Below are 19,875 nucleotides of genomic sequence, written 5' to 3' on the forward strand. Positions count from 1 at the left end.
TAGATTTCCCACATGGAGTCTCCATACGGTTTTATCCGCCCTCTCCAAGACACCTTTCGAACCTTTACGTTCTACCGACCTAAGACACCTGAGAATGAAGGTTTTGTTCCTAACGGCCGTTACCTCGGCTCGAAGGGTCTCAGAGTTGGGGGCTCTTTCGGTTAGACCCGAGTTATGTACCTTTCACAGGGATAAGGTGGTCCTTCGCCCAGACCCGTCCTTCCTCCCTAAGGTTAACACCAAATTCCATAGGGACCAGGAATTAGTGCTGCCCTCCTTCTGCCCCAACCCCCAACATTCCAAAGAGAGAGAATGGCACACTTTAGACCTTAGGAGGGCACTCAAGATCTACATCTCACGCACTGAGGGCATCAGGACCTCTGAATCCTTGTTTATCAATTTGTCAGCCCCAAATAAAGGCAAACCCATGTCTCGCACGGCAATAAGCCGCACCATCAGATCTTGCATTTCCCAGGCCTATAGCTCCAACAAGTTGGCCGTGCCACAAGGCATCACAGCCCATTCTGTCAGGAGTGCCGCTACCACAGCTGCCCTCCATCGACAGGCTTCCCTAGAGGAAATCTGCAAGGCGGCGACCTGGTCGTCCGTCTCCACTTTTGTCCGTCATTATAAATTGAATCTGTTCGCTTCTGCGGACGCGGCCTTCGGCCGCAGAGTCCTTCAGAGCGTTTTGCAAAATTCTTAACCCACCCGGGCCAGGGACAGCTCTTGTAAGTCCCACTTTACAGATGACCTCCTCTTCCAGAGCGAGAACGAGCCTTGGATACTCACTGTGAAGGTTCCTTCTGCTCTGGAATACGAAGGTCATCTGGCCCACCTCTCAGGAATTTAGCATTTTGTTCAGGATTAGCTAGTTCGTTTGGGGATCTAGCAACTTCCTGCCTTTTCCACAATGGAGCCACGGCTCTTAGTTGAGTTGCTGTTACTAACACTTATTGTTTTCTTCTCACAGTTACTGTTGTTCCTTCTATTTAAACCTTCCTGTCCTTAAAAAAAAAAGAAAAAAAAAGGAATTTAGGCGTTCTTGTGCCCTATAGCTCGTAAAGTTTCAAACTGGAAATGAGGGGGCGTTTCCTCAGAGACAGGAAGTCAAAGTTTTAGTCCTGCCTCCCAGAAGCAAGAGGAACGGAAACACCCACTTTACAGATGACCTCCGTATTCCAGAGCAGAAGGAGCCTTCACAGTGAGTATCCAAGGCTCGTTCTCTTAACTGCAATATATTTAATATGATTATAGCACAATTGCTCTGGTAGGAGGGACTAAGAAAATGCATTGATCACCAAACCGTGAATGTTTCCTTTCATTGTACAACTATGAAACGTATGTGTTCTATATAATGACATACACATGCAAGGAAAGTACTGTAATACTGTTCCATGCCATACTGTTAAAGTGACTTGGTAACTTGCTATTAAGCACTGTATGTTTCAGTGGAATTTATGAAAGTGCCGTAAAACGCAAGTAAAAAGTATTTTGCTACTTGGGAAATATCAAGGTGTTCATTAGTTGTAGCTGCCAATAAGAAAACGGATGGGATGATATTTTAACTAGAAATTTCAAGCAAATAGTAAAGATGATTTCCCTTAATATCTTGCTGGGATTTGTAACCAAACATGCTGTTTCAGATGTTCAAAAATTGTTTGAAGGAAGCCTGGTGGGTGACCTTGGGCCAGTCACAGTTCTCTCAGAACTCTCTCAGCTCCACCTACCTCACAAGGTGCCTGTTGTGGGGAAGGAAAGGGAAGGCGATTTTAAGCTGCTTTGAGACTCCTTAAAAAACTCTTCTTCTTCTTCCCAGGCTTGCACGTGTAAATGACACAAAATTGTTGGTCTGAATGATGCCACAGAGTTGGACGTAGAATAGTATTTAGCCATATGACATGTTTTCTTCATGTTTATTTTTTCTTATGTGAGGAAATTGGATAGAACGGAAAGAAATCCGTTTAAAATGTAAAACCACGAGTGCTTAAAATGTATCACCAAACATCTGATACACCACCTGCAACAATTACTTTGTATTTGAATGGATTTGTTAACCTTTTAACAATAAGCAATTGCAGAACCCCTGCATGGTTGCCTGTCCAATGATTGTAATGATCTGAATCAATGACTTCTGGGAATGATTTAATGATCCCCAGGCAGCCCAAAGAGGTGGGGAGATGATAATCAATGGCAAAGTTGGAAAAAAGTAATGATTGTGTGCAAATATCATTTCATGGGAAGCACTGGAATTTATAGACACAATTCCGATGCTTTTTGAATTTCCATCTCATGGAATATGTAATGTTGGGCATACAGCCACAGATGTTCTGTTTAGTTGTCCTTGCCCCCTTTCAGACTCAGCGTTGTAACATTCGTCTCTATATGCTGTGCTCATTTGCACAAATGTTTGGAAGCGAGTTGTGCTGCTCCCATAGAAACCATTCACAAATTGCTCCTCAAGTGCTACTGTTTGTAGTCTGTATGTTTGGTTATTTCCCCTGGCGCTTGCTGAAGCTTCTTACCAGGGCTACCAAGAATAGACAGTTAAAGGGTACAGTTGAACCATTTTTGTGCAGCGTGTGCATAAAATGTCCTGTTTAGCCTTTCATGAATGTAATTGTAGTGTGGGAGGGGGACTGCAGTTTTAAGAGGTTTAAAACAGAGTTAATAATAATACGCCATGATCCCATCGCCCAGAAATGGGTCAAAGGATGGATGAAATACATTGAGTGTTAGAGCGTATTGAATAAGCACCCTTGGGCCTTGTTGTCTTCTCATGCTTTACCTAGGATTCTGGACACAGAAGGTCCTTGCTCCGTATCGGATAGATCTTTATCATAAGAAACGTCTGTGCCTGAGTGACAGCTTTCCGTTTGAAGGCAGATTTTCTGCCTGGACAATGTTGATAATTCTTTAAAAATGAAGAAGAGTTGGTTTTTACATCTACCACTTAAGGAAGAATCAAACTGGCTTACAGTCACCTTCCCCTCCCCACAACAGACACCCTGTGAGGTGGTTGGGGCTGAGAGAGCTGTGACTAGCCCCAGGTCACCCAGCTGGCTTCGGGTGTAGGAGTAGGGAAACCAACCCAGTTTCCAGATTAGCACCCGCCACTCATGTGGAGGAGTGGGGAATCAAACCCAGTCCTCCAGATCAGAATGAGCATTGGTTCTGAGTTGCATTTAATTAGAAGAGCTGTCCAGCAAAAGTCTTTGGGAGAATTGGCCTGGACCTTCAGTTGGTATCAGTTGGGGGCCCTTCTGATGCCTGGGAGCTGCCATTGTTAACGTCTGGATTTTGTCACCTCTTCGTTGTATGTTCATCAACCTACTGGAATGTTGCTTGACAGTCATAGTTCACTCACACTTCCTTATCAGTTCTCGACTTGGCATTCAGTCCAGTCACCTCCCAGAGTCTCAAAACTGGCTGTCCTATTGCATCTTTGAGAAGAAATTAAATTGGGAGTCTTGATTAGGGAACCGTTCTGTCTCGCTCAATGGGCTCAACATAACGTGTGAGTCTAAAACGAAAGGACACTTGCTGTAGCTAACTTGTTTCATATTTTAGCCAAAAATTCGGTTCAGCAGGCTTTTGTTGTTGTTTTTTTCCTCTCTCTCCTCCCCTCCCCCAAGAGGAAGCCAGCATCTAGAGTGGCACATGTTCACATATGCATCCTCTTTTCTCTGGGCCAGGAAGCAGGCAGCAATGCAGCCCTTAAAAAGGGAGAGAAACTAAAATCGTAGAGTTGGAAGGGGCCATACAGTGCATCTAGTCCAACTCCCCGCTCAATGCAGGATCAGCCTAGAGCATCCCTGAGAAGTGTTTGTCCAGTCTCTGCTTGAAGACTGCCAGTGAGGGGCAGTTCACCACCTCCCTAGGTAGCTAATTCCGCTGTCAAACAATTCTTACTGTAAAAATTCCCCCTCCTAATATCCAGCTGGTACCTTTCAGCCCGCAGTTTAAACCCATTATTGTAAGTCCTATCCTATGCTGCCAACAGGAACAGCTCCCAGCCCTCCTCTAAGTGACAGCCCTTCAAATCCTTAAAGAGAGCAATCATGTCACCCCTCACTATAGGACACTATAGGGCCGTGGCCCCGGTCCAGTGGTGGCACAAACTATGGATCCCTGTATCATAATCAATTTATTTGGGCTTTGAGCCGTATGGCAGAAGGCTGGCCTTACACAAAACTGCAATAGAGTAGAATTTTAGGTACCATGAACCATACTGAACAGCTCAGTTTTTCCATCCAAGTGGCTGACTGAGTTTGTCGCAACAGATTACTGTCTGAAATATGGTTTTAGGAATGATGCTTGTTGTAATAGTTTCTCCTGAACCCTCACTTGAGGCCAAGGTATAACTGAGTGCTCAGTGTGCATAGCCCATGTGGTTAGTTCAGTGGGAAGGGCAAGATTGCACCGGTAGACCTCTTGCTCTGTTGTGTTTTGAAATTTGATTGCTGTCATTTCAAGATGTTTGGTGAATATGATTAGGAAGCCTGATACCCTGGAGCATTGTTGTCATGTTAGGTAATATCAGGATAGGTGAACCAATGGTCTTACTTGAAATAAACAGCTTCGAATGGTCTTACAAGCATGAATTGCTCTTGGCATATGCAATATCTTAACATCTTAGCTATGTAATACATATGTCATGTTATGTATAAGCAGGTGCCTACTGTAATTGTGACATGTCTCGTTGTAACCTGTAGGATGGAGATCTTTGATCTGAAGAAGGACGATAGATGCAAAATAAATCCATTTGATATTTTTCAAAGAAATCTCTATCTCCCAGTGAAGTCTATTGTAATCTTAGAGAGGATTCTAGAGTGGGATTCTGGGTAAATATATTTTCTACATCCCCCCCTCCCCGCCCAGGTAGTAGAAAGGCTCAAATGTTTAGTGGTGAACCCTCTTTCCTTTGTATTCACGTACTTATATGCTTGCCATTGTGATTTGTGTGAAGTATCAGTCTCCACCTCCTTTTTAAAAAGCCTGTCTTCTCGTCTGTTGTCTTATTCTATATGCTCTCATATGGGTTTGATCCATTCATAAAGCTCTCATAATTTTACTTGAATATCAGTGGGGCGGGGAGAAGGGCTGGTATATTCAGTTTGCAAAGTTAGTGGGTTCATTCAACAATGAAGTACATAACATACTTTAAGAGCACTTCATTGATAAATCACCGAAGACCTAATAAGAAAACCACCGCTGGTTGTTGTGGTTTGGTTAAGGAAAGATTTATTGAAATGTGAAGGGAATAATAGTGCAGTTGGTAGAAAATACTTTCAAACTAATGATCCTTTCTCCAGTCCCTTGCCATTCCCCAGAGCTACTGAACAATGTGCGTGAGTGAACTGGAGCAATCTGCAACAACAAGAGAAAAGCTAAATGATTGAATGAGCTGTCTCTGAAATTAGTACCGTTAGATAGTGCATCAGTGGAAGAAACCGTAGTCTAAATGTTGCGTCTTCCTGTTACAGTTTAGCAGGCTTATATATAAATTAAATGAGCACTTAAGGAAATTTGACATTGGTATACATTGTTAAGTGGGTTTGGTTTTGTTGTCTGTGGCAGCTGCTGAATTGCAAATGCATTATTCAGATTCTTGGTTTCTGAAATTGTTTTGCTGTAATATGGTATTCTCCTGACATGCCTTTGTTGATCTTGAAAGCCACTTCTTGCGATAACAAGCTTCATCAGAATGCAAAAAAAAGTTAGGTGCTTTTTAGGTGATCATGAAAAAAGGGGAAGTAAAACCTGCAGCCAACGTTGAAACCAGAAAACAAAAGAAGGTCGAAGAATTTTTTTTCAGAACCTGATGAAATGTAAAGCAGTACCTACAATCTAAAGAAAACAAGCATCCTTTAGTATATATACAAGGAAATGTGTTCAAAGCAGTTGACTGAGATCGTGTAAGCTAAACAAAAACTTCATACAGCTAAATATTTAGTTACCACAAAATTAAAATATAAAAAATTAGCATGAATTAACTGAATTACTCACTAGGTCAGGGGTGTCAAACTCATTTGTTATGAGGGCTGGATATGACATATGTCGCTTGGTCAGGCTGGGCCATGTATACTATACAATTTAATGCCAGGTACCAGAGATGCACACTTTATAGACGACACAGGCAAAGCCAACTAATGATATTATTTACTTAATTTTTTTACTTAAAATACAAACATGCTTAAAACAATAACGCTCTTACAATTTCTTTTTTGTAACAGTCTTTGATAATTGACACCTCGGGGCTGTGTGTGTGTGTGGCTGCTTCGGCTGGCAAGCCCGCAGCGGGCTCGCCAGCCCAGATTGGGAGCAGGGGGGTGGCAGCTGCCTCAGCGGCAGACCTGCAGCACTGTATAATCCACCTTGAGAAAAGGTGGGCTATCTATGTATCCCCCAATTGTGCCCTTTGCGTGTGGATACTGAGATCCGCAGATAGGGGGCATACTTCACCCCAACAGGTTTTTCTGCAGACTCAGGGGACCCCTTGGATCTGCAGAAAAATTTGAAAGGTAAAAAAAAGGGGGATTAAAATTCCTCCAGTTTTAAAAATGTTGCCCGCATGTCCAGATAACACTCTTACCTGTTGAAGTGACGGCTGCCGGTGCAGGGGTCCACACCAACCCGGCGTGGCTTTGGGGGAGGAGACCTCGCTCTCTCGGAGCGGCTTTGAAGGGGCAAGGCTTCTGCCCCCCCCCCACAGCCCCGTTCTTGCTGGCTCACCCGAGGACACTCCGGGCGGGTGAGGGAGGCCTCCCCCCTCTCTTGCTGGCTAAAGCTAACGTTCAAAAAAATGTGGGCTGAGGAGGACTCCAACAGCCGCTCCAGGTCCTGGCACGCTGGAGGAAGAAGGGGGAAGGGGAAGGAAGCCACCATGGGTTTGGCGGCGGAGACAGGGAGCCTTGCTGGCCCTTGCGGCAATGTGGGGGGAGGAAGCCAGCAGCTGCTCCCAACCCAACCGCACAGGAGGTGGTACATGGTGAGGGCATCAAGGGTGGGGGTGAGAAGAATGCCAAGAGTGGGGGTAGATGGGCAGAGCAGTGAGTGTAGGGGTAAGAGGAGTGCCAAAGGTAGGGATAGGAAGGGATGCACCCTCTCTGCAAGCTTCTTGCAGGTCCCCACTTGTAAATAGGTATTTCATAAAACAGTCATCCAATCCAAGGCTTCATTCCAGCTCGTAGGTGCTAAATTATTTTAAAGTCCAGAAAATTTCTGTCTTCCTCAATATCTGATGAAGCTGGATCAAAGAAGCTTGAACCTTCTCCAAAACCCAGAATTATAGATCAGTCAGGAAGGTATTTAATACATTCAGCTTGCACCTTTCCAGTCCTTGTCTAGTTTTTGTATTTGAAAACCCTGATCTTGACAGCTGTAAAAGGAATGTTTAATAAAATATGGCTTGGGTAGGTATGAGGAGTGTGGCTGCTGGCGTTACAAACAGTTCTACATTTTGTTTTAATGGCTTGTTCTAGCATGGAAAGCCAGACTTGAATCCCTGCTCAGTCATCAAGCTCTCCGGGTGGCCTAGGGCAAGTCATGCTCCTTCTGCCTAATCTATTTTATTTTGTGGCTGGTAGTCTAAAATACTGCATGGAGCCCTTTGGAGGCGAGTGTTAAATACAAGCATAAGTAGTAGCAAAATTTGGATGCAAATAATGCCAGTAAAAGCTGGCATCTTGAATAACTGCTACATATACAGATATTTAAGAGCCAGCGTGCTTCCCTTGATATACAAACGCTGAATTTAAATAGGAGAGAATTCTGTTGAAGTCCTTAGATCTGCTCGATGTATATCTATGAACCAGTCAATTTCAGTTTTCCCTTTTTTTTTGGAAGATGATGGTGAAGAATTGTTAAGTGTTTATGTGAGGATAATGTTTAAATGAAAACTCTTTAAAAATCTGTAGATTGTCTTTTAAAACAAGATATATATATTGTCGAAGGCTTTCATGGTCAGAGTTCATCGGTTCTTGTAGGTTATCTGGGCTGTGTGACTGTGGTCTTAGTATTTTCTTTCCTGACGTTTCGCCAGCAGCTGTGGCAGGCATCTTCAGAGGAGTAACACTGTCTGTGTTACTCCTCTGAAGATGCCTGCCACAGCTGCTGGCGAAACGTCAGGAAAGAAAATACCAAGACCACGGTCACACAGCCTGGATAACCTACAAGAACCGAAGATATATATGTTCCGATACCTTTTCAGCAACTATTAAAGCATAACAATGTGCTTTTAATGCCTCGGTTATTGTGGCACTGCAAATCCATAGGGTTGCCAGGTCCCTTTTTGCCACCGGCGGGAGGTTTTTGGGGCAGAGCCTGAGTGGGCTTGGGTTTGGGGAGGGGCAGGAACTCAGTGCCATAGAGTCCAATTGCTAAAGTAGCCATTTTGTCCAGGTGAACTGATCTCTGTCAACTGGAGATCACTTGTAATAGCAGGAGACCTCCAGCTAGTACCTGGAGGTTGGCAATCCTATGAATCCTACATTGTTAATGGTACATGGAATGTTGGTTGTGAACATTGTAGTTCCAGGTACCTATTCCCCTTTTTCTTGTATAGAAGAATTTGATAGCGTGGCTACCAGTATTAGAAATATGCACTGGGGTATGTTTGTGAGTTGGGTTTTGTAGTCAGGTTAGGCGTATGCTATTCAGGCTGTTATGTATTCAGGTCATGATTTTTTTTTTCCTGTAGAAAATATTTCTGATTTGCAATTTAAAGTTGTTCAATCTAGACAGCCAATCAAGTGGACCCACCAAATAGTTGTACAATTTTGTTTTGTTTGGATTGCTTGCTGGATTTTTTTCTCGTTCACTTGCCGTTACAAATAATTCAGTGAGGAAAACGTGACTAGTCAAGAGACAGTTTTGAAGACTCAGAATAAACAAAGAGCATTTCTCGCCCTAAGGCCAGCACAGTACCCTTATCACTAGTTATTACTTGGGCACCATAATAAAAAGCCCAAAAGACCATTAAATAAATCCATATCCTTCCGTCCGTGCTCCCTGAAAGGCTGTTCCAGAGGAATCAGGGGACCCATCTGGAAAAAATAGGATGTGGGGACTTCACCTTAAAGGGAAATCAATAGACGTTTCCCCCTCCCATGGGGTGAAAGTCCTTCTGTGAATAGAATGGGCATGTACTGGTGGGGGATGATTTCTGCCACTTCCTGCTGAAGCCCCTTCCCCCGCCTCACTCCACTCAGATCTCAAGGGCCTGCTGACCCTTTGGAGCAACTTGGCGGTCTACAGGGAGTTCTGTTCCAAGACTCATACCGCCTGTAGTTCATTGGATCCAGAACGTTTTCCTTATCTTTTCTTTGCCTGCCTTTTGGGCAATCTTGATTAGCATTAGCCATAAGTTAGTCCTGACACCATTTTCTGCCTTCTGTCTTATTTCAAATTTCTGTAATCCTAGTCCTATTACATTGCTTATTATATATCTCCTCCTATTGGTTTCATTGATTTGCACAGTGTAAATCCACCTTGAGTCCAGTGAGAAAGTTTGACTATTAATAAAACAAAGTAATGGAGTTAACGCTAAACTTTGGTTACTAAAAATGCCCTGTCGTATAACATGCTTTCAGTAAAGGCCTTCTTTCACTTTAGTTTCTCACTTCTACAAGTGAACACATGAAGCTGCCTTCGACTGAATCAGACCCTTGGTCCATCAAAGTCAGTATTGTCTACTCAGACTGGCAGTGGCTCTCCAGGGTCTCAGGTAGAGGTCTTTCACATTGCCTGTTTGCCTAGTCCCTTTAACTGGAGATGCCAGGGATTGAGCCTGGGACCTTCTGCATGCCAAGCAGATGCTCTACCACTGAGCCACAGCCCCAGCGCAATGATCCCACCCCCATTTTCACTGCTGCCTCTCTGCTTTCCTATTGACTGTTTATGCCTGCATTCTAATTACAAAGCTGATTCCTTAAGGATGCACAATATGATAAAAAAGTGGGAATATACATTAGTGTATTGGGGGGGAAAGTACAGCCTTAGACTTAAAGTACAGTCTAACACTTAAAATTAGTGCTATGCAGTATAAGAAAATTTAGTGAAGCAATTAAATGTATAGTTGTTTTGCCTTTACCGGTAGCTCTGATATGCATTAACACAGATACGGTGCAAAATCAGTGTCAGGCAGTAACAATTTGGTACTTGCGGAATCATGTTGTGGTAGGGAACCCATTGAAGTCAGGATGGTAGACATTACTAATCTTGAAACCGTATTATCAGGCAATATGAATAGTGCTACAGTATCTTTTAATCCAACAGATGTGTTTCTGGTCAACAATCTATAATCTTCCAGAATCTGATGAGTGTTTAGTGGTTATAGCTGAGGTGTCTTGTCAGTGCATATATACTGTTCTGGTTGTATACAAGATAGGTTAGGAAGATCTGTTGGATATCTGTTAATAAAAATGGAATTCTCAGTGCACTGTATGGACAAAGGACAATGGCTCAAAGGATATCTTTTCCAAGCCTACCCTATGAATCCATGGCTGAAGAAGGACTTTAATCTAGGTCTGTTCATGATCTGGCATGAAAACCTCTTTTTATGCTTTGTTCTGGAACATTCATTTTTGCTTTCTCTCTCTAGGTTTCTCCATTTTCACCCAACAATGGGCCTGTCACCTCTTTTACCTTGCATTCGCTCCTCACATATCTGAAGGTTTTCCTTATTCTGCTTGACCATATTTTCTAACTACTGCTACCACAAAAATCCTAGATGCCACAGTGAAATTTTTAGGCACCATGGTGACTTGTTGCCTGGGATTTGTCAAGCCCTTGCTTACAATTGCATGTTTAGATCCAAAGGGTTCTTTGCATAAGTGGAAGGTACAGGTCTCAGGTTTCTGCTGGTCCCTGTGCCATATCATAGACCAGGAGGAATGATGAGGGTCTCTTGGGAGTGGTGATTGAGGGGTTCAAAATTTTTTAGAAATGTATATGGAGTGTCTATTGTGCAGGTAGAATTCCACTCTGTTGTCTCCATGGCTTTCTAACATTAGGTTAGAGGCTGCTTTTCTATTTAAGGAAGCAGTCTTGTAGGAAAAAAGGTTTAATGATGTTACCCGCCCTGAGCCGGCTTGCTGGGGAGGGCAGGCTACAAATGTGAAAATAAACAAACAAACAAATACATAAATAAAATAAACATGGCCAGTTGCAACCTGTTTACATTAACTCGAGCTAATGCTAAGTTCGTTGGGACTTTCTCACCAGAAATTCCAATTAGTCATGAAATCGCAGTGTGTGGCTCTTAATCTCAGTCCGCTAGCTTCTTTCGTAGTACATTGTGGATAAGAATCCCGATTGCTTTGAAAGAAGCACCTGTATTCAAATGTAATGACTAACTGGGGATGAAAACATCACTCTCAATGTGTTGCACGAGGGAAGTGGGGGGAGAAAGAAGCCGGAGAAGTGGGAAGAGAGCATGTAAACTTGCCAGTAAACCAGGTTCATGCCTGTCATGAACAAATTCTGGTAGTTCATGAGGTCTGAATTGAACCCTGGGTAATGTGCCCGTGAGCTGTCAAATCAGATGGTGCTGAGATCTCCTTCGATGTAATCCTTGTTCTGTGCAATTTCACAAAATATGTGGTGGCTCTGCTAGAATCTTTGTTCTGACTGAGGCAATGAAGGCTAAACAGCTCCCGAAACAATTCGTCTGTATTTCTGCGAATTCGGGCAGAATTTGTATTGCTGTTCGCAAAGCTCTGCAGAGGCTTTCTGTATAATTACTACTGATCTTTGCTCGTAAAGGCGGATAGATGCCTTTCCCAAGGAACGAGTGAGCTGCTAGAAATGTCAGCATGTTGATCTCTGTGAACAACCGTAGCTCTTAGCTGAGCAGAATTTCCTCTGAACAGTGTTGGGGGGATGTGCCTATTACCATTCATCCGCTGGCTTGCTGCTGCTGGAGTTGCCATAACGGCGGTTTTCACTTTTTGACGTGGGTCTGCTTCTTCAAGTCAGTCATATCTAAAAATGTCTGATGGGGGAAAGGTTAATATATTCTCTACCGTTTGGGATGAGAGGGATGGCTCTGAGTTATTACAAATCCCTGGCATGTATGTCTTTCTCAGAAAGCCGGTCATGTGTCCTTAGTTGATAAAACACTCGTTTTGCTTCTTGAGAGGATAATAATGGTGCCCCCCTCCATTTTGTGCTGTGGTCCTTTCATTATGTTGTGTGCATTTATAATATTAGCTTTGGCAGCACTGCTTTAATTGTCATCTCTCACATGGTTGTCCCGGGGCCAGGCACAGATAAGGGCCTAGCTATGCAGTGTGGGTGCATGCCATTTCTCTGTTGCAAATTGCCCTTAGGAGTGTTACAAACACACTTTTTGCAAGGGGAAACATAGGCCATTTATGCACAGGAGATTTTGACTTGGATTTGCCGCTCAATAGGTGCACATTTTTCCCATCCGAATTCTCAAAACTCAAAAATAAGCCCCCAAGCAGAGTTTTGAGAATTTGGATGGGGAAAATGTGCATCTAGAGAGGAGCAAATCCAAGGCAAAACCTTCAGTGCGTAAATGGCTGCATATTTGGACTGAGAAGGGGAGAGGTAGGGTGGTATAGAGAAGTGGTGGAAGGGAAAGGACAAAGCCCTCCCTTCCTTGCTGTTTCTCTGCTGCAGATCTCCAGCTTCCCAGCATGATTTCCCAGCATGATAAAAAGACCCCTGGGGTTTGGTTACACATATTTGTGTGCAAAGTAGGGCTGTTGAAAATTTTTTTTGTTAAAGTTCGGCTTCAGCAAAATTCGGCTCTTTTAAATTTGGGACGTGCCAAAGTCCGAACTCCCCCTCTTCGGATCCGCGAAATTCGGCGCGAGATCCGGAGTTCGAGGAAAAATTCAGCCGAGCACCCCCGCGCGCCTTCACGGGGCTTCCATGAAGCCTCGCAGGGGAGTCTTTAAACAGATCTGCGCCTTCCAGCTGGGAGGCGCAGATCTGTTTAAAGAGCCCCCCGTGCGCCTTCATGAAGCCCCGTGAAGGCTCGCGGGGGGGGGGGGGGACTGAAAAAAGGCGGGAACGCCAAATCTGCCGAATTTATTCAGCGATATTTATTCAGTCATTTCCCTGCCTTTTTTCAGTTCGGTTCAATCCGAACTGAAAACTGCCGTATTGCAGAAAATTTGGCTGTTTTTTTCGGTTCGGACGAACCGAATCGACAGCCCTAGCGCAAAGAGCAGGTAGCTCCTAAGAGAGGAGGACAAATCTCTCTAAGCTGATGTAAGTGGTAAAACAATCCAGTTTTTTTAAAGGGCAATTCATGAGTAGTTTTAACCACTACTTGGTATGATGGTGGCTTCAGATTCACTGCCTGCATATGTCTAATAGTAAAGTCCAGGCCAAGAGGGTTGTCATTGAGCTCACAGTGGTTTTTAAAAAACTTGCACTGCTAGCTAGAATTGGAGGTGACATGCAGCCAGAAACAGGTTTCTTGAGGCTTTCTTACAATGTATCATTGTTGGATTTGTTTTTTTATTAGAAAGTTTCAGGTATGGTGTTTTCCCTTTCCAGGAAGTGCTGTTAGGCTGGTGTACAGATTGTATATGCAGCTGTATTGTGGATGCATGTATACAGAAATGCTCTGATGGGAAAATCCCTGAATGCAAATTGAAGTTACTGTTGTATATCAGGAATGGAGAAGGGGAGCAGAGTTTTCTTGGGAAAGCGGGTGTGACAAAGAAAAAAAAAGGACTGGCTCAACCAACACAGGGATTACCTGGAAATATTTGACAATGGAATACGCTTGTTATGGGACACTTCAAGAATGCAAAATTCACTGTTGCTAGCTGATGAGTTAAAGCGTAAGAGTAATACCACTTAACTATTTAAAAAATCCCCCAAACCCCTCATTGTTGAGCAATCTCAAAGGCCATTATGATAACCTTAATTCTGCACTGTGTGGCTAAGAATCCAGACGAGACAGAAGTAATGTTGGTCACGAGGGCTGATGCTTTGGGAGGGACTGGATCTACTTGTGGTAGATGGAGTGGGGCTGGTATTTGCAGACCAGGTTAAGAGGTTGTGGGTCCTTATGGACCCAGCCTTACTGTTTGAAAAGCAGGTTGGTGTGGTGGGCAAGAGTGCCTTCTGCCAACCACGTTTGATTCACGCATGGCGTCATTAGACTCAGTTGACCTGGCCTCACTAATCCATGGTTCTGTAATGTCGCAGTTAAATTAACTGTAATGTGTTCTATGCTGGGCTACCCTTGAAGACAATATAAAAACTGCAACTAGTTCAGAATGCCGCAACCTGGTTATTATTAGGGCCTGGCGGATGGCCCGTGGCGCAGAGTGTTAAGCTGCAGGACTGCAGTCAAAAGCTCTGCTCACGACCTGAGTTCGGTCCCAACGGAAGTTGGTTTCAGGTAGCCGACTCAAGGTTGACTCAGCCTTCCGTCCTTCCGAGGACGGTGAAATGAGTACCCAGCTTGCTGGGGGTAAAGGGAAGATGACTGGGGAAGGCACCGGCAAATCACCCCGTAAACAAAGTCTGCCTAGTAAACGTCGGCATGTGACATCACCCCATGGGTCAGGAATGACCCGGTGCTTGCACAGGGGACCTTTACCTTACCTTTTAGCTGATGGGAACATACCTGGCCTATTTAAAAGCCCCTGTAGGCTGCCATTTTGTTTACCAGTTCAAATTGAGTCGCTGTTATGACTTTTATAGTCTTTTATGGCACAGAACCCTCAGGATCTTTTTCCGTATATCCCTGTGTGCAAACTACGGTCTTCAGTCTACCGCCTACTGGGGAACGGTAGCCTGGCTGGCGTTGACTAGGGCCCATGCTTTTTCTTGCAGCTCCCGCACTACAGAACAGGCTCTCCGAGGAGGAGAAAGAAGCACCATCTCTAGAAGTGTTTGGAAGGCACTGCAAGGCCATTTTATTTGCTTGGGCTTTTAATGGCGTGTGCAAGCTGCAAGCATTTTTTAAGGGTGTAGGTTATAATGTGTTGTACGTTTTAAATTTGGAGTTGTAAATCATCTTTATCCATGGGGAAAGACAGGGCATAAGTATTTATGTGTGTGTGTGTGTGTGAAGTGCCATCAAGTCGCAGCCGACTTATGGCGACCCCTTTTGGGGTTTTCATGGCAAGAGACTAACAGAGGTGGTTTGCCAGTGCCTTCCTCTGCACAGCAACCCTGGTATTCCTTGGTGGTCTCCCATCCAAATACTAACCTTGGCTGGCCCGGCTTAGCTTCTGAGATCTCACGAGATCAGGCTAGCCTGGGCCATCCAGGTCAGGGCTGTATTTATACAAACAGGTAAATATAGCCAGGAGTTTCTCAATGCCACATTTCTTGCTTTGGGGGCATTTGGGAAAATCTATTCTTCAGTGTGTAATTGAAAGAATGAAGGTCCATGTAGTCTAAGGACCTGAAAACTCTGAAGTCTGTGTGAAAAGTCTATACGGTGTATGTGCTCTTAGTAATTTCACCTCTTATTTTCTAGCTAATTAGATTCTCTCTTTTTTTGGCAGCTCCTGTTGTTAACAGATTCAACAGAAGAGTATCAGGTAACCTTTGTTTACTATTTTTGTACAACTCATAACAATATATAATGATCTAGGCTAAAATTAACTTTTGTATCATGTTATTTTGAGTTTCCCCCCTATATTTCTATTGTGTTGGTAAAATTTGAGATGTTTTGAGAACTTTAAGATGGTATTTCCTTTTTTATAGCACTTTTAAAAAATCACTTTCTTAATGCCATAATGCTCTTATACGTAGTGCTGGTATACTGATATACCACTAGCACCCAGACTTGCTTATTTCTTTATAACCTACCAGTACTGTTTTGGTCGCTACATCGTTGCCCGTGTAATTACATGTTTCTTAGCATTCATATTATAAAGCTATAATAAAAATGCTCATCTTCGGTATTCTGTGCAGTAACACCACGGAGAGATTTTCATTGCTTAAAAATTCCACTGGGGGCGCTGAACTGTCTCTCAGAGCTGTTGAAGCCATTTCCCACCCAAACAGTCACATGGTCCGAGGGCGTGCCCTTTTCTGTCAGTTCCTTCTTTGCTGCCGACAAAGTAGGTTCAGCCTAGCGTTGCTTGTTTTTGTTTGACATTTTCTCTCTCAAAAATCTATGTTCCCTCAACAACAACAGTGAAGTCTCTTTACTCTGCTCTGGTTAGACCTCACCTAGAGTCCTGTGTTGAGTTCTGGGCACCGCAATTTAAGAAAGATGTAGACAAGCTGGAACGTGCCCAGAGGAGGGCAACAAAGATGGTGAGGGGTCTGGAGACCAAGTCCTATGAGGAAAGGTTGAAGGAACTGGGTATGTTTAACCTGAAGAGGAGAAGACTGAGAAAGGATAACCATCTTCAAGTACTTGAAGGGCTGTCATAGAGAGGATTGTGCCGAGTTGTTTTCTTTTGTCCCAGAAAGTCAGACCAGAACCAACAGGTTGAAATTAAATCAAAAGAGTTTCTAACAGTTAGAGCGGTTCCTCAGTGGAACAGGCGTCCTCAGAAAAGTGCTCCTTTTCTGGAGATTTTTAAGCAGAGGCTAGATGGCCATCTGTCAGCAATACTGATTCTATGAACTTAGGCAGTTCATGAGAGGGAGGGCATCTTGGCCATCTTCTGGGCATGGAGTAGGGGTCACTGGGTGTGTGTGGGAGGAGGTAGTTGTGACTTTCCTGCATTGTGCAGGGGGTTGGACTAGATGGCCCTGGTGGTCCCTTCCAACTCTATGATTCTATGACCCTGGTGGTCCCTTCCAACACTATGATACTTACAGCTACAACTATGTAAGATAAATACTTGGCTGTTCTCTCACTTGTACACCTTTTTCGCTGAACACCCCCCCCTCCCCGAGGCGACCGGCTGGTCTCTGCTTGGTTAAAAAGTGTTTCCAATACAGAGTGAAAATGATGCAACCCCATGAGCACAGTCTCTGTTTACTTTGCCTGGGAGAGAAGGGCACAAAGTTGGTGCATGTAAAGCATGCCAACAGTTTACCCCGAAGGCTTGCAGTGATAGAGCATCCAAATTATAAGCTGCCCTCTGGGAAAAAGTGCTCTTGTCTTCTGAATCATCCACGGCAACATCTGTGCCTGAAAAACTGTCGAAACTGCCTTTGGTGGTATTGGTTAAGTCAGCTCCAGTGGTTCTGAGAACGAAAATGCACAAATCTCAAACCGAATCCTGCTTCCCCTCAGTTCCGAGGAATTCGGCAAAGAAATATTAAGTCGAAGTTGAGACATAAAGAGCGGGCTAAGTCGGACCCAAAACATCAGTCCCTTTTGGTTCTGTCCCTGGATCTGTTACCTGAACTTCAGGAGATAGTCCTTCCACCTCTGATGACTTGGTTGACCCGTTCTCTGACTCCGCCCCACTCGTTCTCTGAAGGAGAAATTGAACCGGATCGAATTCAACTGTCAGATGTGATGCAGCGCTCAGTTATTTATCAAAAAGTGATCTTTCCCTTTTCCCCCTCACCTAGCTCAATCAGTTCTCCACACAACTATATTTCAACACGCTGAAGGATTGGAGACAGGAGAGTTTTGATAAGTAACTGAGGTAGAATGATAAAAAGCACTGCAGGCTAATTTCAGGCATTAAAAAAAAAAAAACTCTGGGCCGAGTAGGTTGCTGGGAATGCCAAACGAAGACTCAGAACAAGACGTTTGCTGGAGCCAGAAGAGTGTAGTTTGTGAAGAGGGCCTGTTTTGTGGTGGTAATGAAGACTTGGAGCATTTGTGCTTTTCTTCCAACATTGCATCCAGCTAAGCAGAATGGGGAGCAGAATTGCCCCCCTGATGATGTGAGCACAGAAAATGCTGAAGGTTTCTGGGATATTTTTACTTTGCATTTTTTTTTGGATGAAATCGCTTGCTTTAGCTAATTGAACTCCACAGGGTTGACAATCAGAATGTTATCAGAGTACAGGCTTGCTACCGATTTCTTGGGCCAGTTTGTAAATTTATTATAAGTTATTATATATATACCTGCGGCTGAAGTTGTCTCTGCTTACTAAATCTAGCTGAAGGGGGTTGCCTGGATGGATCCAGGAGGCAATCAGTGCTTCTTTGAAAGAGAGGGAGTGGGGGAGGAGGTAATGTCAGTGTGAATGATTTCTCCTATAATCTGGTAACAGATTTGGTGCAAAGTGCTTAAACATGTGTTGACTGGGCAACCTCAGTCTTTTTTTGGGGTGGGGTGTGTGTGAAACTGATTGTCTGGACATGCTTCAATCTGGCTTCAGGCCCAGTTTTGGAACTGAAGCTTTCTTGGTCACCCTGATTGGCAGTCCTTGATAGGAGAGATGGGAGCATATCCCTGTTGATTCTCCTGAGTCGCTAAGTGGGTTTGATGTGATTGATTTTGGTATTCTGCTGCATTGGTTGGCTGAGAGGGATGTTTGGGGGCATCCTGTGACTATTCCTGTCTCACTGATCTGGTTTTGGGGACCTGCCTGACCCCCATGGCACTCCTTTGCCATGGTTTCACGGTTGTGGAACTTCCTTCCCACATCTAAGTTTTCCCTTGGTGTCACTGTGTGTGATCTGATCTGCCTTGAGGATTTTATCAGTAGCGCCTCAAATATTTTAACAGAAGTCAGTTTCAGGTAGCCAGCTCAAGGTTGACTCAGCCTTCCATCCTTCCGAGGTCAGCAAAATGAGTACCCGGCTTGCTGGGGGTAACGTGTAGACGACTGGAGAAGGCAATGGCAAACCACCCCTTAAACATAGTCTGCCTAGTCAATGTCGGGATGTGACATCACCCCATGGGTTAGTAATGATGCAGTTCTTGCACAGGGGACTACCTTTACCTATACTGTATTAAATTTATTACTCATGAATATATTATTGCTGGAATATTTCTGTTTGGTGCTAGTTTTATTGCTGATTGACTTAAAATTTTGTTGCTTCTGTCTGGCATTTTTGCTGCATTTGGGTTGTGTTTTTGTTTTAATGATGAATATGAAATCCACTTTGTAAAATTTTAGTTGGCGTCAAGGATATCAATTTTAAACAAAATAATGTATAAAAAATAAAAATAGGTAAGTACAAAGGTACCCATACAACATCTTGGGGTAGAAAGAGCTCAGTACTTGCAAGTAAAGAAAGAGTAACCAGCACGCCACAAATATGGTCGCCACTGACAACAAGAGATTTAATTTTGGTGAACAGTGAGAGAAAAGTATCTAGTATACTGTAGATTTTGAAAAGTCAGTTCGGAAAGACAGTGTGTGTGTCTTCTAAAATGATATCAGGCAGCATCAGTGTTGTGGATTAGAAGAGAAGAGTTTCTGTAAGCAAGCGGTTGTCCTGCTATTTATTGCTCCTCTGCAAAACTCCCTTGCATGTAAGAAGCAGGAGGTAAGAAAGCCAAACTGTGTTGAACAATGAAACCAGTGGGATAACAGTAGAATGCAGAAATGTAGAGAGGGAAGAATAGCCAGCTGATAGGAAGGCGTTGAACACTATAAACACAAGAAGCTGCCTTATACTGAATTAGACCCTTTGTTCATCGAAGTCAGTATTGTCTACTCAGACCGGCAGCGACTCTCCAGGGTCTCAGGCAGAGGTCTTTCACATCACCTACTTGCCTAGTCCCTTGAACTGGAGATGCCAGCGATTGAACCTGGGTCCTTCTGCATGTCAAGCAGATGCTCTACCACTGAGCCACAGCCCCTCCCCAGAAAACCAGAGAGACACAGTTTTTGGTTGGAATTTGGAGCTACAGGGAAACTTCCTTCTCTTTTGAGCCTTTGAACTACTATTACTTACCTCCAAGGACTTAGACTAGTTTTGGAAATTCCTAGAACTCTGCAACTACACAATTATGTTAGGGCCTTTGTCTCTCTTATCAGTATTATGTACTGATT

General features: G+C 43.8%; 1 protein-coding gene across 1 annotated transcript in view; it reads left to right on the forward strand.

Annotated features, from left to right (window-relative positions):
- The window catches only part of PRKAR2A (protein kinase cAMP-dependent type II regulatory subunit alpha), a 141,081-nt gene that overhangs the window by 28,086 nt on the left and 93,120 nt on the right, over positions 1–19,875 (forward strand). Inside the window, exon 2 of the mRNA XM_056861515.1 lies at positions 15,510–15,545. Within this exon, the coding sequence (XP_056717493.1) occupies positions 15,510–15,545 (36 nt within the window). The remainder of the gene's footprint in view (positions 1–15,509; positions 15,546–19,875) is intronic.

This window comes from Euleptes europaea, chromosome 1, assembly GCF_029931775.1.
Source record: "Euleptes europaea isolate rEulEur1 chromosome 1, rEulEur1.hap1, whole genome shotgun sequence".
NCBI classification, from domain to species: Eukaryota; Metazoa; Chordata; class Lepidosauria; order Squamata; family Sphaerodactylidae; genus Euleptes; species Euleptes europaea.